We start from the raw sequence: 21,451 nt of genomic DNA on the forward strand, positions 1-21,451 counted from the left end.
CAGAGAACAACGTTTTAACTTCATCCGGTCATTCAAATTAGATTCCAGAGCAGCACGTTTATTTTGTTTCAAAGGTTTATACATTTGGGTATCATCTGCATAGCAGTGAAATTATACCCCATGCTTTCTGAAAATAGAGAAGGAAGTAAATACAAGGAAAAAATAATGGGTGCGAGAATAGAACCCTGCGGCACTCCACAGTAAAGTTTAGCAGCCAATGAAGAAAAATTACCTAATCTGACAATGACAACTTCTATTTGTTAAATATGATTAGAACCAGCTAAGAACAGTTCCTTGGATGCCCACAAAGTATTCTAGTCGAGATAAAATAATTTTATGATCAACTGTATCAAAAGCTGAGGTTAAGTCTTACAGAATTAGGATAACAGAGTCACCAGAGTCAGTCGCCAACAAAGTGTCATTAAGGACCTGTAATAAAGCAGACTTTGTGCTATGCAGAGGCTTAAAATCAGACTGAAAATATTCAAAAATATGATTTGCACTAAGGAAAGACTGTAGCTGAATAAACACCGTTTTCTCCAGTGCTTTAGTAATAAACGGAAGATTTGAGATAATTATTTAAATTATTAGAATCAAGAGAAGGTTTCTTAAGAAGAGGTGTAACAATAGCTTCTTTGAGGCTATCAGGTATAGTTCCTGAAACTAAACATTCAGATTTAGTTTCAGATTCAGAATTATTCAGAAAAGACACCAAACTAGGCCCAACTGAGTCAAAAATTTGTTTTAAAATAAGTGGAGGTGGATATCACTATTTTATTTTAATAACATAGCTAATTAATTTGTCTTGCTAAGGATAATAATAGCTATCATTTTGTGTATCCTACATATTCTGAATCCTGGATATGACAAGCAACAAAATATTCTAGATCTTAATATTTCTTTACATATCCTGTCATGTATCATATCAAGAATGCTTAACTAACACTGCTTTCTTCTTGGTAACCAAGGACAGTTGACAGCAGTAATTACAATCCTAATTTATAGATTTACAAATCACAATATTTATATAAGTATATTAATCATTAAATGTTATAGTCCAATTTATTAAATGATTTAGATATACAGTTTATTTAAAATGGTCAACTATTAACAAAACTTGAGTAGAACTATTAATGCTATTGATTATAGAATATAGAATATATATATTTTTATGATTTTCATATTTTAAGATTAAAAGATTGTTAATAAATCATATACAAATAATTTTATATTTATTATAAATTTCAAACTATTTTTATATACAACTATATATATATATATATATATATATATATATATATATATATATATATATACACACACACACACACACAAAGTATTTAAGCTACTTTTCAAAGGATAATGGAAAGTTTCCATTGTGGAAATAAGAAGAACATAAAAAAGCCATAGATTTAAGATAAGTGCAGTGAGAGAAGCTTTAGTGCTCCTTTAGGGACTGAGATTTAGACAAGTGAGAGACAGAGGGGGTGAAAGAGTGGGAGAGCGACGCTGATTTTGACAGTGCAAGGCAGATTGCAAAAGATAGAGTGAGAACGGCTTGAATGAGGAGCGGAAAATGATTTTAGACAGTGAAAGACAAAGTGGGAGAGAGTGAGAAAAGGAGAGATAAATGAATGAGAAGAGTAAGGTGCACTGAGATGATGAGAGACAAAGTGATAGAGAGCGAGCTGAATGAGAAAGCAGGAGGTAAACTGAGCGAGTGGGAGAGAGACAGAATGGTACGGCTGGTGTAAAAGCTTTACTCTGCTCAGACAGATCCTCTTCCCACCGTCTGCAGTGTGGGCCCTGGAGGGGAGACGCAGCACAACTCTCTCTGTGACGGCAGCATGTAAAGACAGATTTAGCAGGGGAGGCTGCACAGAAGTCCACCTCTGAGACCATTATTAAGACACAAAAGCCTAGTTTTGGACCTGGTATATGTAGATCCTCAAGTGGTGAGAAATTGGTAACAATGTTCTCTGTAATTTTTATTCAAATTAAGTTGGCTTGAAAAAGAAATCCTATTTAACTGAATACTATTTAAACTTCTTCTTGAATCTTATGGTGTATTTAAGCTGTCTATTGCTATAGAAAACAACTCCCTCCTGAAAGAAAGTGCTAAAATCAGCCTAAGCTGATTGGCTGCTTTGGCTGGTCTCCCAAGCTGGTTTTAAGGTGGTTTTGGACACTTTTTTTAGCAGGTCTTTAGCTGTTCTTTGCTGGTTTTCAGCCTTTTTTTTGTTTTGTTAATCAAATCAACTGGTTTTAGCTGGATTAGCATAGAAACATGCTAAAAAAAATGCTAGTAACTTGCTAATCATGTTAACAACATGTAAACACCGTGATAATAACATGTTAATCATGCTAGAAATATTTTAGCAACTTGCTAAACATGTTAGAAACATGTTAGCATCATGCTAGTTACATGCTAATCATGCTAGAATCATGCTTACAGCATGATTGTAATTTGCTAATCATGTTAGTAACATGCTAACAACTTGCTAATAATGTTAACATCCCGTAACATGCTAATCATGCTAGAATCATCATAACAGCATGTTTGTAACTTACTAATCATGCTAGAAACATGCTGGTAACTTGTTAATAATGTTAACATGCTAGTAACTTGCTTATCATGCTAGAATCATCATAACAGCATAGTACTCATTTCCTAATCATGCTAGAAACGTTAGCAATTTGTTAAACATGTTAGAAACTTGCTTTCAAAATGTTAGTTACATGCTAATCATGCTAGCAACATGCTAGTAACTGGATAATCATGTTAACAAAATGTTAACACCATGATAGTAGCATGGTAATCATGCTAGTAACATTCTAGCAATTTGTTAAACATGTTCGCATCATGCTAGTAACATCATGCTAATTATGCTAGAAACATGCTAACAACTTGCTTATAATGTTAACATGCTAGGAACATGCTAATCATTCTAGAATAATGCTTACAAATTGCTAATAATGTTAACATGCTAGTAACTTGCTAGTCATGCTAGGAACAGCTTAGCAACCACCTCAGTTACGCTAGCAATGTTTTATATCTGTTTTTCTGATAGACTGTATTGCCTGGAAGAAACATTTCACAAAGATTTTAGATTATTATACAGTACTAAAAATATAATTTGTTATTAAAAATGTTTGAAATTAGAAAAATGTTACATGTTCTCAGAATTTTGGACAACACAGCTGCATTGGAATGCTTTTCGTAACCAGATGTTGTAGTTACAACATCTGCCAGTCTGGCAAACTGGACTTTGCTAACCTTCTGAATTGTGAGCACTTGAAAACACTTCACTCAGGCATCATAAGTCAAGTTTACAACTGTCCTGAAATAAGTTTCACTCCTCACAGTGGGAATCGGTGGGTCCTCAGCTCATGTCCACATGCAGAGTACAGTTAGCTTGTGTCTTAATCAAGTGGAAAAAAGAAAATACTAAAGACGTCATGGGCTATTTGAGATTGCGTGAGAGTATGCTTTACACCTCATAGAATCTGGATCAGTGTGTGCAATGGAGCAATTGTGATTATATAAGCAGAGAATTACTGCATCTAGATCCTCTTGTGATTGTTTATGTACATACTTTTTCTTACACAAAATTGCATATATATATATATATATATATATATATATATATATATATATATATATATATAAACAATTGATTCTAACATTTTAAAAAATGTTATAGATTTATACAGTTTTAAGAAATGAAAAGTAGCACATTAAACGTACAATTTTGAAGTAGAGAAACTGAAATCATATTGTCTTGTCAAACATATTGCAGATTTTTTTGTTTTATTTACAACTTAAACAAAAATTACAGTGTAGCTAATCCCATTGTTTGTGGATTTCCTGTTTTTTAGCCATAACTGCAGTGAAAAATCAATGTTTTTTCTCATGTTTTTGGAAAGAGGCAATTGTAAATCAGAGTCATTGTTTAATCTTAAAAGCATTTTATTCAAACAGGTTCAATTAAATCAATCATTGTAATTCAAATCTGGTTTTCTTTTTTAAGTGGAGAATAAAAAGAAACAAGCTTTTCTCTTTCATTCTAGAACACAGTCAGAACAGCCATGACACACTGTCATGGGGATCAGAAAATGAATGTGCATGCGTGTGGGATTTTTATTTCAGCCAGCTTTGCCACCGCTGTTGTTTGAATGTATTAATAATAATTATCCAATTCTGTGACAGTAGATATCTGTGGTTAAGTTTTATTTGGCTCTCCACTGGAAACACTCTTGTTCTGAAAGGGATAGTTCACCCAGAAATGTAATTTGTTATTACTATATAACCTCATATTGTTCCAAACATGCTTTTTTGTTGTTTTTTGTCTTCTACTAACACAATTGTTTGTATGTATGTATGCAGTTTTGAATGAATGAAATGGTCAAATATATTATTTTGCGTTTCTGTAAAAAAAAAAAAAAAAAAGAAACTCCGTACAGATCACAGATACATAAACATAGATCTGGAAAAAGATGAACGTGACACAATTGAAATGACAAAATTAAAATTTTTAGGTGAATTATGCCTTTTTAGAGACATTGGCCTTGTTATTGAATGGTTATTAATATTTGAGTCTGTTGTCCTGATCCAGAATCAGGACAGATTAGCATTTACATTACAAATCCAATATGGTCACATGCAAAATGTGTCTGCAATCAGATCACAGTGCATCCTGGGTGCATTTCCTGTGATCATTTTCTGTCCGATTATGATGCAATCACCAATAACACATTAATGTCAGGTGTAAAGGGAGTCATAGCGTCCCATTGCAATCAGCACTGTGACATCCTAGTGGATTACCAGTGAGTTTACAATCATTTTGTCACAGAGAGGATGATGCCGGACCCTGACAGAGAGACTGAGAGAACGTTAGGAAGCGAGAACTAGTAAAGGAGCTATGTGGGAATAATCCACTCCAACAAATCAGTGGGAAGAGCCTCTGTGCATCTGCATGGCTGTGCATGTTTAATTGGTTTTCTGCTACAGAGACGAACGTTAGCATGTTCCGTCAGGCAGGTTGCAGCCAACTGCACCACGCCTGACTCTCTGGAGTCAATGGCCTCGGGAATAATAAACACACACACGGCAGCTGGGTTTTCCCTTGTATGCCATCTTTACCTCTCTGTTATGTCTCTCTTATGTGTGGATTACAGAGAAATGGCAAAACCAAAGGCAGGGCGTTTTGCTCCTAAGCTGATTTGGTGCTCACTGAACATTTCTTATTGTTATCGAAAACAATTAAGTTTTGCACAATAACCACTCTTTTCTTTAATAAATTTAAACTCTATTTCCTGCGTTTTGAGAGAGAACAACACGAGACATTAAGCTGGACTCATGAATTTGACTAAATAGAGAGAGTGAGTAGTGAAAGGAGAGATGAGAGGCCATCTGTTCCAGTTTGTGCAGATCGGCGTGGAGTGGAACACAGCAGGATCATGTCCTCGAAAAACAGGGAGAATATCAGAGAGGCAAAAAGAGTCCAAATATGAAAACAAACCTTAACTGACCCACAGTGTTGACATCCACAGAATATGTCCATTCTAACAAGTGCTTATAATCAAACCTCCATAATCTCTTTCTTTCTTCTTTCTGCCCTCCATTAATTCTCTCCTTGTCCCTCTCTAGTTTAGTGTCTTATTCTCTGTTATTAAAAACACTTCAGAACTCACACAAATGGAAGTGTCCCTCACACAAGGGCCATTCAACCTCTTTCAGTTCATAATAGAATATTATTAGTGGCCTTGAGTGAAAATCAAAAATGCCTTGCGGTTTTTGTCTGTTTTTTTTTTTTCTTTACTTGAAAGTGGATGTCACACTGAGTCAACCATTTATGAAATTTCATAAACATTGGTACGTATGATTTGGTCCATTTATGGAATTTATGTCATATGAACTTCCTACCTAGATTTTATCAAAATTATGCTTCCTTCAAAAGTATCAGTAAAAACTTTAAATGTGCTCGTTTACCCAGTATTTTTGTATAAAATATTTTTTTGCTTGTGAACTACTACTAAAAAATTTCCACTAGGAAACTTCCTCAATTCATTTCGTGCTACACAGGAAGTTGCAGTGACATTCGTAAATGGTCATGCTTCGAGTTCACTCTGTTGAATCTGTTGAAATCAATTGTATTTTAATCACCTGCATGGACTGCTGTTTGTGTTGCTGCCTATAGAGTGGCCCAAATCAGTCACTTCTGAGGTTTTAGTTTGGGTAGAACACTGACTTCAAAGGTTCTTGCTCTAGTACCTTGAGCAAATTTTGGTAACACTATTCCAATTTTCTCTAAAAACAGAGGTCCTGTCACGGTCCAAACAGTCCGGCCATGAGGAAAACAGAAGTTTATTTAGAAAATGGGTTATTTTATTACACCCCCAAAAAATACTGAACAATAGAAACCAAAAAATTAACAACTAGGCCTATAAAAGAGGTCAACAAAATATAACTATACTCAAAACAGCATACAACAAAACAGAATATGAACTTAACAACCTCACCTAACAGAATGAGACACCAGGGAACATATATAGTGACTTGACAAAACCAATTTACACAAAAAGGGGAAAATAAAAAATGGGAGACAAGTACAAACAATTACAGAGCCAACAAACTAAACCCAAACCCCCCTCCAACATGGCAGCACATGGTATGGCTTAATTGGCAGGTCACAGGATATCACAGTCCTCCACCCTTGGCCACACCTTTCTCCCCCCCCCCCCCAGGACAGAGCTCTCTCCAACATGGTAACAAAGAAACAATGATTAATAAACATAAAATATTTACATAGCCCTACAATGTGAAAATGTGTGCACTCCATTTAAACAGTGTGTTGCTAAGACAAATAATATTATATGATAACTGAAATAAACTATATTATCAATGTTTCTAAATCATGAATTGTTTGGGGTGTGGCTATTGCAAAAAATTACTTAACCTATGTACCTAAAACATAACTTGGGTGCTTGTATTACCCTTCCTTGCCAATTGGTCATCCTGTGTGGCTTGGGCCACCACACACCCCCCCTCTTCAGGACTCTCGCTGGTACTGCGAGAGAGGTAGTCTGCAGTAACGTTTACTTTGCCAGGGATGTGCTGGATTATGAAGCGAAAAGGCTGTAATGCCAGATACCAGCGAGTAATCCGGCCATTAGTATCCTTCATTCGCTTCAGCCACTGAAGAGCTTTGTGATCGGTCTCAAGAGTAAATTCTCTGCCCAGGAGGTAGTAACGAAGGGAGTCGAGAGCCCACTTTATAGCCAGTGCCTCCTTTTCCACCGTTGAATACCTCAACTCTCTGGAGAACATTTTACGGCTAATGTAAGCAACTGGATGGCCGTCCTCTGGTGGCCCCTGGAGAAGCACTGCTCCTAGACCTCTATCGGAAGCATCTGTTTGCAGAATGAAATCATCATTAAAGTTTGGACTATACAGAACTGGTTCCTTACTTAGTGATTGCTGGATGTCGTGGAAAGCTGCCACTGCCTCTTCTGTCCACTGGATCTGGTTGGGACACCTAGATCCTGTCATGTCTGTGAGGAGAGCTGCTCTATTGGAGAACTGTGGGATGAAGCGGTGATAAAAGCCTGCCATACCCAAGAAAGACCGTAGTTGCTTCCTTGTCTGTGGCAGCGGAGAGGACTCTATGGCCTGAATCTTGTTGACCTGTGGCCGTATCACCCCATTTCCAAAAATGTGACCAAGGTACTCTGTCTCTGCAGCAGCGAAGACACACTTTGATGCATTTATGGTCAGCCCGGTAGAATGGAGACGCTCCAAGACAGCACGCAGATGTTCCAAGTGTTCTTCCCAGGTGGTACTATAAATGACAATGTCATCCAGATATGCAGCTGCAAAATCAGTAAAACCACCCAGTACCTGGTCCATAAGCCTCTGGAAGGTAGCTGGAGCCCCATGTAAACCAAATGGCATGACTGTAAACTGGAAGAGACCCCATGGAGTCCTGAAGGCTGTCAACCCCCTGGACCGCTCAGTTAGTGGAACCTGCCAGTAACCCTTACACCGATCTATTGTGGTCAAGGAATTTGCCTTCACCAATCGTTCCAACAGTTCATCAATTCTTGGGGTGGGATATGAATCAAACTGAGAAATAGAATTCAGATACCTGAAGTCGATGCAGAACCTTATGCTTCGGTCCTTCTTTGGCACCAGGACCACTGGGTTACACCACTCACTTCTAGAAGGCTCAATGATCCCCAGGGACAGCATCAGGTCAGTCTCCTTCTTCAGTGAGGTCAGCAGCCGTTCCGGGATCCTGTAACTAAGCCTCCTTACTGACGACCCCTCCTTAACAACAATGTCATGTTCAACCATATCGGTCCTCCCAGGATTCTCCTGGAATACCCCATAACCACAGATTTCTCTCACCTGAAGCTGCTTTTCTTCAGAGAGGTGGTTGAGGTTGTGGCCCCCTAGAACCCCAGCTGAAGGCAAGAACTGTTCATCCACTTCCTCTTCCTCTCTCACACCTCTGATAAGCATCACCTCTTTTTGTTCAGGTCGCTGCACCCACTCCTTCAGGAGATTTATATGAAGTGTCCTGCTCGACCGAGGCCGCCTAGGGGTTGCTACCTGATATGTGGTAGGCCCAAGTTTCTTTAGAACCGTGAACGGCCCCTGCCACTTTGCCAGAAGTTTGTTGTCGTCACTGGGGAGGAGCACCAGCACCTTCTGTCCCGGGTTGAAAGATCTCTGCCGGGCTGACCGGTCATACCAGGACTTCTGCTGTTGCTGGGCCTCCTCCATATGTGATTGGGCGAGTTCGCTCATCCTTTCCAGCTGCTCTCTCATCTGTACAACATGGGATATTATATTAATCGATTCCCCTTTTCCTTTTATCATCTTTTCTTCAAAAAAAAAAAAAAAAATTCCTCAACTGGATATCCCACCGCTGCCACCAATTGTCACGGTCCAAACAGTCCGGCCATGAGGAAAACAGAAGTTTCTTTAGAAAATGGGTTATTTTATTACACCCCAAAAAAATACTGAACAATAGAAACCAAAAAATTAACAACTAGGCCTATAAAAGAGGTCAACAAAATATAACTATACTCAAAACAGCATACAACAAAACAGAATATGAACTTAACAACCTCACCTAACAGAATGAGACACCAGGGAACATATATAGTGACTTGACAAAACCAATTTACACAAAAAGGGGAAAATAAAAAGTGGGAGACAAGTACAAACAATTACAGAGCCAACAAACTAAACCCAAACCCCCCTCCAACATGGCAGCACATGGTATGGCTTAATTGGCAGGTCACAGGATATCACAGTCCTCCACCCTTGGCCACACCTTCCCCCCCCCCCCCCCCCCAGGACAGAGCTCTCTCCAACATGGTAACAAAGAAACAATGATTAATAAACAGAAAATATTTACATAGCCCTACAATGTGAAAATGTGTGCACTCCATTTAAACAGTGTGTTGCTAAGACAAATAATATTATATGATAACTGAAATAGACTATATTATCAATGTTTCTAAATCCTTAATTGTTTGGGGTGTGGCTATTGCAAAAAATTACTTAACCTATCTACCTAAAACATAACTTGGGTGCTGGTATTACCCTTCCTTGCCAATTGGTCATCCTGTGTGGCTTGGGCCACCACAGGTCCTAAAAGGTGTTTTCACAGTGATGCTATGGAAAAAACATTATTGGTTCCCCATAGAACCTTTCAGTGAATGGTTCAGGTTTTTCTCTTAATGTGAAGAACATTTTAATAATCTAAAGAGAGTTTCTCCACTTTTTGTGGAATGGAAAGGTTCCATGGATGTTTAAGGTTCTTCATGGAACCATAATAAAGCTAACTAAAGCCACTAAAGAATCTTTGCTTCTAATGCGACTTTCACACTAGCACTTTTGGAGTGCACCTAGATTTATCTGATATTACAGTTTGTTTCATTTTGAGAATATGAATGCTGTTTTCTGAATTTGGTTGCACATCCGTAAACTTTACCTGAGTCTTTACCTGAGAATTTAAATCTCATTTCTGCTGGGAAAGATTGACTGCCGCGTTCTTTTGATCCTTCGGATTACAGTCGTGACAAATAGATACATGTTTTGTTCTGTGTTGGTACTTTGGATTTTCAAAATCTGAAGTACAAAAAATGAAGCAAGAAAGCATCCATTCATTTCTGCACAGTAGTTACCTAGCAACAGGAGTAAACAGCTGCCACTCTGATCGAATGTACTGTGGTGTGTTTGGAACCAAAGACTACCGCGTGAACACAATCCAGCGGGGGCAGGGAAGGGGGGATCATTCCAACGTGAGTTCGGACCGAGCAATCGAACCAAGTGTAAAAGCACCCTAAAACTGGGGACGCACTACATGACTAGCTGAAACATTCTTAGACTGAACTCAACACACTTAAAGACCGTTTCCATCAGCTAGAGCAGATTCTAGTCTTTGACAGACAGAGAGGAGCACAGACCTAATAACTGACTCAGTCCACTACATGACATTAAATGACTGCTGGACAAATTCTGCCGAACCAAAAAAAAAAAACTGAAAAAACAAATCTAATGATAGCTGACCTGTGCAAGATCTTGTACCAAAACGAACAGGGCTGGCAGTATTTTTTCATATATTTATAAGCATACAGCTGGCAGTATTTATTTGTGCAATTTGTGTAGAAAAAAAAACCCAAAACAAAATGCAGTATCCAATTATATTATCTACCCGTGCTTCTGCAGCCGTTCCCGCCCCATCAAAGACAACACTGAGGACAGTAGTGCGAGTATTGAAACATTAAAGGTTTGTTTTACTCTTCTTAGTTTGTACTTAACATAACAGCAAACATTAGCTTTCCTGAGATGTTGGTGTTTCTAATAAATGTAACAGCATGTCTTACAGTAAATATATATATATTTTTTCATGAAGTCTGTTTTTGTTCTCTTTGGGATTATTGTCCGAGTAGACACATTTCTTTTCAGATATGATTATTTTCCTTAATTATAACATTTCTAGCGCTGCTTTTAAACTTTTAGTCAAGCAATAATATATAGGCTATTTGTTATCTCATGTATGTCTAAAATCAGGGATTAAAAATGAATTGGTTCTGAGTAAAAACGGTTGGCTATTATTTTGTTGTTACAATTCCCAACACACCAGTTAGAATGAAATAAAAAATGACTTTTGCCATTTGTGTATTTCAATTACATTAAGTGCTCGTGCTCCCATTGTTATTTAATGACGCTGTCAACAAAAGAGCTGCATAGAAATTCAAGGCAACGTAATTTCCTTATCCATCTGACACAAAACTAGTATAAATAATTAAACTTTATATATAAAACAATTACATTTTGTGTCATATTTGTGATTTTTTTTTAAAGAAATGAAAAAAAAAGAAAATATAATTTAAAAAATTTAAAAAATTAAAAAGCTATTTGTTATGTTTGTATATTCATTATGAAGAAAAGCCTATTTGTTATGAAGTTGATTTAAATATTCTTCAAAACAAATTTTAAGAAAACGTTAAAAGTTACCTATAGACAGGCCTAGTCCTATAGGGTATATCAGTTTTCAGTGTATCAGTATATCAGTGAGCGCATCTCCACTGCTTAGCCACATATGCAATCGCTGGCGTCAGCCGCAAATATTAAACATGTTTAAACAAAAAATATTTGTGAAAATGACAAATTTCTTGAAATTCTATGATCTTTATTTAGACACCACACACTATGCAAGTTTTTCTACCGATTGCAAAAAGTGACTGAGCCCAACTGGAACAGACCTGGTCCAACTGAGCACAAATTGCATTTATAATCATCCAGACAGTCGTGTAGTGTGTTCTCAGCTTAACACTGTTGTTGAACTCTGCAATATCGACAATATAGCCAACAAGGTTTTGGGAAAAAAGCTTTAAAAAGAACATAGAAGGTAATCAAAGTAGGCTTTTCTGATCAGGAGCCTTGATATTGTAATGTTGAAGTGGATTTTGTTTGTAATCAATCATTTTCTCCCTTTTCTCCTCTAGCTGGAACAGAAGCAGGTGACGCCACCGTTCAAACCTCAGATCACAGACGACTACGGTTTAGACAACTTTGACACGCAGTTCACCAACGAACCCGTGCAGCTAACACCAGACGATGAGTAAGTATAGAATAAATGTTATGCTTGGCCGAGGGGCGTTTCATTACCACAAATGATCAGTAAAGATCTCTGACAGAAGAATCCCTCCACCTGTTTTCCAATGACATGTCCAGTTGCTAAAAAAACTGCTTATAATACTCGTGTTTGGTCAGATGTGTCTAGACCTGAATTATAACAAATAAAAAAGACCTCTCCTAGACCGTAACATCTTCCAAATGTTTAAATGAAAATTAAAGTCAGTCGTCACTTCTGAGGAATCCATCTTGAGAGCGGTTATGTAATAATTTAACAACTTCAAAGTTACATGACTGCACCAGCAGAAGATTTTGCTATTTAATAAACAGGGTTTCCACTCAGTTTGATTCTCCTGGTCAGGATGGTGAAGTTTATGTCTAAGATTCCCCTTCAGAAGTGAGGGCGAGGTGAAGTGAAATGGTTTACCCATCTGGAGGCTATCGAGAGGTAGTGATGTCATATGGAAACATCCCCTCTGGAGTTTCTGATTGCTTTACAGTATGAGGTGCACAGAAAAGGGCCACATTGAAAAGGAGGACAAAGAATAGCTCTTAAACGGCTAAAACCTGATGCCAAGAGGCATTAAAAACCAGAGATTCATGTGGAAACTGGCTTTGATCAGTATGAAGTGAGTTTCTAGAGGGGCTTTTATGCTTTCAAGTCTTTTCTTCAGTCACTCATTCATAAACTCAGTCCTTTTGAATACTGCGGTGATTAAAACAAGTGCTAAAATAAGAGAAAGGCTAGTCAACTCAATGCAAAAAATGTGCATTTATTCGATGGTGGAGGATTGTAGGTTGACTTATGGAATGTCGAAGTACATTTGAGCCAGTTGTTGAGGTCTCACCCCATTATTCTCAAGAGATTCTTCAGACATTCCTGCCATTCTCCATGGAGGACAATCACACCAGGCTTTGAGACGCATTGTTCTGTAGAGGTGTATTTCTCTCGAGAGGGACTCCAGTCTTCACAATGACTTTTATATCTGCCTGAATTTGTTATTCTGATTTAATCCATAGAGACAGGCAGTCCTTAAGCTTCTAAAAGGGATTCCTGATTTCAGTCTACATTTAAATGGAGCTCGAAAAATGCATCTCCGAAAGAGGACGGGATCTTTGATTAACAATGTGATTTGGTACCATGACTGAAATGCACCCTGTTATCGCCGAAATCTAGGGCTGTGCATTCAAAATGTGCAATGCTTAGTAGGGTTGTGCAAAAGTTAGCAGAAATAGATACCTTTCAATTCTTGAGTGTGAGCTGAATTGCTCACAACACAGGCAATTCAATCGAGTTTGGAAAGACAGATTGGATTGGAGTTATCCATCCATAATTTTATCATTCTATCTATCCATCCATCCATCCAGCCATCATTCTATCATTTCATCTATCCGTCATATTCATCTATCATTCTATCATTTCATCCATCCATCCATCCATCCATCTATCCATCTCTCTATCCATCTCTCTATCTATCTATCTATCTATCTATCTATCTATCTATCTATCTATCTATCTATCTATCTATCTATCTATCTATCTATCTATCTATCATTCTGTCATTGCATCTATCCATCCATCCAGCCATCATTCTATTATTCCATCTATCCATCCAGCCATCTATCGTTCTATCATTCCATCTGTCCATCTAGCCATCCATCCATCCATCCATCCATCTATCGTTCTGTCATTGCATTTTTCCATCCATCCATCCATCCATCCATCATTCTTTCATTTCATCTATCCATCCATCCATTGTTCTATCTATCTATCTATCTATCTATCTATCTATCTATCTATCTATCTATCTATCTATCTATCTATCTATCTATCTATCTATCAGCCATCCATAATTCTATCATTCCAACTATCCATCTAGCCATCCATCCAACCATCATTCTTTCATTTCATCTATCCATCCATCCATTGTTCTATCTATCTATCTATCTATCTATCTATCTATCTATCTATCTATCTATCTATCTATCTATCTATCTATCTATCTATCTATCTATCTATCTATCTATCTATCTATCAGCCATCCATAATTCTATCATTCCAACTATCCATCTAGCCATCCATCCAACCATCATTCTTTCATTTCATCTATCCATCCATCCATTGTTCTATCTATCTATCTATCTATCTATCTATCTATCTATCTATCTATCTATCTATCTATCTATCTATCTATCTATCTATCTATCTATCAGCCATCCATAATTCTATCATTCCAATTATCCATCTAGACATCCATCCATCCATCCATCGTTCTGTCATTGCATTCATCCATCCATTTATCCATCCATCCATCCCTCCATCCATCATTCTGTCATTGCATTTATCCATCCATCCCTTAATTTATCCATCCATTCCATTGATCCATCTGAATTTCAACTCATTTCGATTCTTCCTTGGATTCAAATTCAAATTTGATGCAGTTCTCAATCTCATCCTGTTTACTACCTCAATTTGAATCAGGCATTCAGTTCCGAATGAAGTCCTTCTGTATCTTGAAGTGATTTGATATTTTAACTCTCCATGAGAAGCCCAAGATGCACTTCATTGAACTGTTGAGTATACAATCAAATGCAGAATACAAGTTGATTGAAGTCAATTTGTCGGTAAACCTGTCACTCATAATTAGCAGAACGCATGTGGCCCGCAGTCAGATGAACTGACAGACAGTAATCTATAGAGCCACGGCGGGTTTTTAGCTCAATACAACATTTTCCAACCAGGCTTCAAAGGAACGCAGCAGCCAGACACTTCAAAAGCAGAGCAAGCTCTGGAAAAGCCTGACGTCCCACACGGTGGAGGAGAGGAGGAGGGGGAGGAAGTGATGGAAGCCTTTTTTGTTTGATGGATCTGGCAGACGAAAAAAGAGGGTGGGGGGTGAAATCCTTCCTTGTAAGAGATTTAGTCTTCTGGATTAAAGGAAAGCGCGTCCAGAGTGGGATGTGTCTCAGAGCGAAGCGGACAAAGGATGAACTGAAATCCATTGCGACTAGAGACACAATTCCCTTTAACATGCTGACATAAACGGCTTATAAAGGAACTTGGATTCCCAATGCACTATTATCTAACTACCAAAATTTACACAAAGTACACTAATGTTTAACAGTTTGAGGTCAGTAAGGTCATTCAAAAACATTTTTAATGTCACAAAATATTTCAGTTTCAAATAATTCTACTGTTTTTTACTGTACATTTCTTCTAAGAATCCTAAAAAAAGCACTGATATTTTCAACATTGATATATATATATATATATATATATATATATATATATATATATATATATATATATATAGGAATAAATTACATTTTAAAATATATTCAAATAAATAAGTAATTTTAAATTGTAGTATTATTTCAGAATATTACTGTTTTTGATCAATCTTACCAACCCCAAAATTTTCCTAGTGTGTATTTTTAATTGCCCCTAATAAGTGATTTATCTACTCATGCCTTTCATTTAAAGTCATTTCCTTTCATACATATTTGCATATTTGCTAAATATTTGCATTACTTGACACAATAATCGTATGTTTTTAAACAGGTTGTGTGAAAGGAAATGTCGCTAGTGTCATGGAGTATGGAGTTCGAAGTCTTTCAAACAAGGTCCACCTTAAAATTCTTTTCTAAAGAAACATTTGTGCAGTAAAGAAGCTTGTTTATTTTGGTCAGTGCCCAGGATGTCCATCTTTCTGTGTTTCTTCCTCTTTGGCATCACACATTTCCCCCCTGCACTCCCTTTGAAACCTGAGCCTGATATTACGGCATACAGGTGTCATTCATGTTATTTTAGGATTCACTCTTGCAAGGGGCATTTCAACCTCACACACACCCTCATAGAGTCAAGTGGCCCTCTGGGGACTTTATTCAAACAGACACAGCTCAAACACAATTCGGCACTGATCCCGGATCTGGTGAAATATCAGTTCTTACAGAGCATGTTATAGAGGAGAATTGTCCTCTACGGACCGTGTTTGACAGTATGTGATAAACGAGTTTTGAATCGGTTCAACATTACGCCATAGAGGAGGAGGACCATTACAGCAGTGTGGTATCCTCAACAGGCTGGTAAAATAGATCAATGGATTCCTGAGGTTCTGAAGAGCAACAGGTCTGATTTCAGTAAGAATATTACTATCTCTTTAGACATGTAAAGGATCACTGCCGTTGTGAGAAAAAATAAAAATTATTAAAAAAAGCCAAGAGAAGAAAAACGCCACTGATTCTGTCTGCCCACTGCTGTTGTTAGAGCCCTTTCTGTGTTTATCCAGCCCCCCGATGCAGATGAGGAAAGGTTGTTGTTTCTGATGAGCCGGCTGCATTTACAGATGTGCTCATAAGTTTGCATATTCCCCTGCAGAACAAAAAAAGTTCAGCACTTCCCTGAAGAAGTAACATACCTGATATGTTCAAACGTTTATTGTTCAAAAGTTTGGAGGCCGTAAGATTTGTTTAATGTTTCTGTTCACCAATGCTGCGTGTATTTAATCAAACAGTAATATTGTGAAATATTATTACAGTTTAAAATAACTGTTTTCTATTTTAATACATTTTAGCCATTACTTCAGTCTTCAATGTCACATGATCTTTCAGAAATCATTCTAATTTGATGATTTAGTGCTTAAGAAACATTTCTTATTATCAGTGTTGAAAACAGTTGTGCTGCTTAATATTGTTGGGGAAACTGTGATGCCTTTTTTTCAGGATTCCTTGATTCTATTTTGAAACGGAAATACGTTGTAACATTATAAATATCATTACTGTCACTTTAAAATCTCTCTGGGACTGACTCCAAATTTTCAAATGTTATCATATATTTCCCAAGAAAACACTTATTCTGCATATTTACTTTTGTAGACAAATGTCTGAATTATCCCTAGTCTGCAAAGTACTAAATGAAAATCTGTATTTAATTACTCTGGAAATAGGTCAAATTGAGCACATATTCAAGATACTCTCCTTGACCATGTTTGAAACTTTCTGTTCTTGTGTTATTGCCTCCTTAGGTTAAATTTCTATATTCCGCACTTGAATAAAAGTGTCAGCTAAATATACATGTAAAAGATGTGATGCCACTAGCAATGCTTATTAGAAACTGCAAACTACCTTCACTTTTCCCTTAATTTCTGCTTTAAGCCATATTGCTGGACATGCCATGTACAGTTGAATTGTAGCTCTTCCATTAATAATGTTGGTTTCTCTCCTCAGGGATGTGATAAAGAGAATAGACCAGTCTGAGTTTGAGGGATTCGAGTACATTAATCCTCTGCTGCTCTCCACTGAAGAAACCGTATGAGGGAAGAACAATACGGCTGATGTTTCTCTGCCTGCGGCTCCACAAGACTACTACAGCTGAGTTTAGCTCAGACTGTGTTCACAGATTTGATCTTCTTCTTAAAACTGTGTTCAAGACAAAAAGCAACACTAAGACTTCACGTTTCGGACCTTCCTTAAGTTATTTTGGGGTTACACTGGAAGAAGAAATAACTGGAGAAACGATTCCCTTAAATTTCAACTGTTGATTGTCTTCCTGCTTCCCAGCATCCTCTTTAATTTTCACGCCCATGCGTCCGTGTGCACTGTTAACTTGGACTCAAGTTAGTTCCTTCAATGTGTGCCTGCATCCATCAGAGACTACATTTCCCACCAACCCTTGCTAAATATGACAGTTCTAACTTAATGTGCACTTTTATTTTATTTTGAGTTTTATTTTTATTTTTTGATTCTCTTAAATCTTGTATGAGGCTTGTCCTCAAGCGAAACAAGAATGTATAATTTTTAAAGGTAAAAAAAAGAAAAGAAAAAAAAAGGTTGTATTATAGTGTAGGTAGCCAAACAAAGAATTTATGATGCCTTCTATGATGCAAAGTGGCACATTTTAATTCATGATCATGATGGTTTCATCCACAGTGGGTAGCTGTGCTTCAAGCCACAGGCTTTTAACCACCCATGTTGGTTTTAAATGGGAGATAAAATGTGTTTTTTGAAGAAGTGCCTCAAAGATCCGAAATTCACCATGGTCCAAACTGCTCTGAACTCCACATTAGATTGGAGTTGATTCCCAATGCACCATCCACTGAGAAAGTGGGCTACAGGTGTTATTATATATATATAACACAGACACACTAATACAAATGTTGAAAACAAAACATGAAGATTAGACACTGAATGATCACAAAGCCCAAATACATTTGAAAAGCAGTAATATTACCAAACTCGGCTCATTGGGAAAAAAATATTCAAAAATGTATCTACATTTTACTGCAGTTTCCAGCTGAAATGAACACTACTGGCACTAAGATCTTTTATTTCTTTTTACACAAATTATTAGGGGGCCGATTATCGATTAATAAATGCTTATTTTTGCACAGTTCCTTGTTATGACCTCAAAACCCTTTGATAGAGCATGATTTGTAATACATTTTGATATTTGCATCACATCACCGACATGTATTTTTTCCCTTATAGTAAACTTGCTCTGTAGCTCACCCGGTACAGCACTCCACTTGCGATTGGAAGCACTCGGGTTTGAGTCCCGCAAAACCAAAGTTAGGATAAAAGACCTCAAAGACTTGTAGAAGCAAGCTAAAATCGTTCATGTTTGCGTTTGCTAACACTTCAATTAAGATTAACATCTGTATATTGTTTTCAAAAGCGATAGAGCATTAACATCACTGGAAATTTCATTTCTGAACTGCCGCAGCATGCACAGCAATCATCAACATGATAAAACACATTGCCAGATTCATGTCCATCTGTCTCCGATAAAACAGAATGTGGCTTAAATGCCACTTACTGGACATTTCAAATTTAAAGTGAAACAATAAAACATTCAAAAAACAATGACATTTTGCATAAATATTGCCACAGGCGTGTTTATTTCCCATTGAGCCTGGGTTTAATATTACAGTTGAGTTCATTACAGCCATACTATATTACTCAAACGGCTGCTTCTCATGCTGATAAGAGTTTTTTTTCTTGTTGTACTCATGTGATCTGTCAATAACGTGCTGTTGAGATGTTGTGAGAGAGCGTGAGAGAACACAAACAAGGGGTTTGTACATCATGTCGCTGGTGTTATTTGGTGGTAAAATTGTGCAACAGTGTTGTGACTGAATCTCAGATGACCTAAACACATGGTAGAACTGTCTTTGCAGTCGCAATCAAATTCTCAAATTCAACCCATTTTACCCACCTATTTTATCATTCAGTGACAGGCTGTGTTCGGAATGGAGTTTTAACATACTATAGTAGTAGTATATACTGTATTCTATCTACTATTTTATTAATAGGAGGAGAAATGATAATCAATATTCCACAAGAAACACTTTTCAGACATTAATAAGCTGCACTGTCACGTTAACTTGTGATGTTGCATACAAGCAACTGATAATAATGACTATTTTGCATTTTAAAATCAATCAGTCAGGCAAGATAATGAGCCAAAAAAAAAAAGATGGAAATGAAAGGTCAGATTGTGTGTAATGCATTATGGGATATGTTATTCTGCACTGTGTGTGTCTTGGCAAATGTAGTAAGTCATCTGGGTATCCCATGCATACTGTGCACAGAATACATTCTCCAGAGATCGTGAGAGAAGCTTGTTAGTATTCTATTACAAACATAGCCGTACACTCCTACACACTTTAAAACACAACTAGACAATTATGTCCATTTAGATTCCAGGCCACACAAAAAAGCTCTTAAAAATGAATTTCAATTGCCATTAAAGAATAAAAACAGCCAATCACAGGCTAGCTTGACTGATTAATCCCCCACAGTGATAAGGTATTGTGTTATTGAGCAACTAGATATGTTGTTTATCTTCCATTGCATTTAATCTCCCAGGTTTTTTTTATTTTTATGATTTTTATTATAACCCTCCCTTCCTGCAGCGTGAAGACGACACACTCGGGAACGCTTTGATGCAATCAGACCTGTATGAAGAATTGCTGCCATGTTAACAGGATTAATTAGCTGCTTTTGTGTCAGACTGTAGTGAGATTAGCAGACAGGCTAAGAACAAAGAATGGCCTGGGAGATAACAAGCATGACAAACTAATGATACCGAGGCAGAGAGTAAAGCCAGATTTCCCCACCATGTTTTCAGCTCTCTAATGAAAAGATGGTGCAAAAAACAGGCACACAATTTGTTTGAACACTACATGATATTGGATTGTTTGTAATGGGAACTTTATTTGAATGCAAACTCCCAACAAGTGGCATTCCAGTATAGTTTGACAAGACCATTGCTTGTGCAAATTTTCAGGTTTTTAACATAAATATGGTCCTACATGATATTATTTAGCTCTAAATTTGCATAATTTTTTTTTATTACCGTAAACCAATGATTATTTTTACAAAAACAGGTACTATGGTATATTACAAGTGACAAAGTAATAAACCATCTTCATCCGACCAACAACTTAATCTTCCACCAGCTTGACCTAATGTACAGAATCCACACGAAACGGTGTCCGATTTATTGTTGTCCTTTGTTTGGGTTTTATTCATGTTTATATTTTAACTGAAATGAGTTTGGCATAATTGCAATTATATATGATATAATTTAACCCTTAAAATGTTCTCTCTCACACACAAATACACACAAAAAAGAAATAAATCTGTTTCTGCATCATTAAAAGAGATATCTAAATCCGGTGTCCCAACCTTAGAGGCCAAAACTGCAATAAAATACAAGTTCCTGTCCCTGAAAACATTTTAAGCAAGACATTTCCATGATTTATCAACTTGCCAAATACAAAATCTGTCACAAGTTTTTTTTCTGCTTTTTTTCTTCTCCGGTTCTTTCCTTAAGCAAATGAGGCTCTTATCAATGCGCTACAGGGGAATACTTTTATATTTGAAGTGTTTGTTTTATAAATTACTGTAAATGAAAGCTCTAGTAGAGTTCCTGTCGACTGAGGGTGGGAGAGAGAGATGTGAACATGTCTTTGGTTTTACGAAGTTAAGTCTTAAGCATCTTAGATAACAGCTGTAAATCAGTAAATGTTCATTGTAATGACTCCACATTTCCTGTCTCATGATTTCTGGCAATGAAAAAAAAAAAAAAAAAAACACTGGTCTGTGAGAGAGCATGTCCAATGCTGTCTTTATTGCACAATGTATATTTATCTATTACATTTAATAAGAAATACTTAAAGAATAGTTCACCCAAAAATGAACCATCCAAAGATGCAGATGAGTTTGTTTCTTCATCTCAACAGGTTTGGAGAAATTTAGCATTACATCACTTGCTTACCAATGGAGTGAATG

The 21,451-nt window shown here is 37.0% G+C and overlaps 1 protein-coding gene across 5 annotated transcripts in view; it reads left to right on the forward strand.

Moving 5' to 3' along the window:
• LOC128018815 (protein kinase C zeta type) overlaps positions 1–21,207 on the forward strand; it is a 101,942-nt gene extending 80,735 nt beyond the window's left edge. For all 5 annotated transcript variants that reach the window (XM_052604594.1, XM_052604598.1, XM_052604595.1 and 2 more), the window contains 2 exons: positions 12,028–12,143; positions 17,384–21,207. In XM_052604594.1, coding sequence (XP_052460554.1) covers positions 12,028–12,143; positions 17,384–17,471 — 204 coding nt within the window. In that variant the 3' untranslated portion in view covers positions 17,472–21,207. The remainder of the gene's footprint in view (positions 1–12,027; positions 12,144–17,383) is intronic.
• Positions 21,208–21,451: the final 244 nt, after the last annotated feature.

This window comes from Carassius gibelio, chromosome A8 (genome assembly GCF_023724105.1).
Source record: "Carassius gibelio isolate Cgi1373 ecotype wild population from Czech Republic chromosome A8, carGib1.2-hapl.c, whole genome shotgun sequence".
Lineage (NCBI taxonomy): Eukaryota > Metazoa > Chordata > Actinopteri > Cypriniformes > Cyprinidae > Carassius > Carassius gibelio.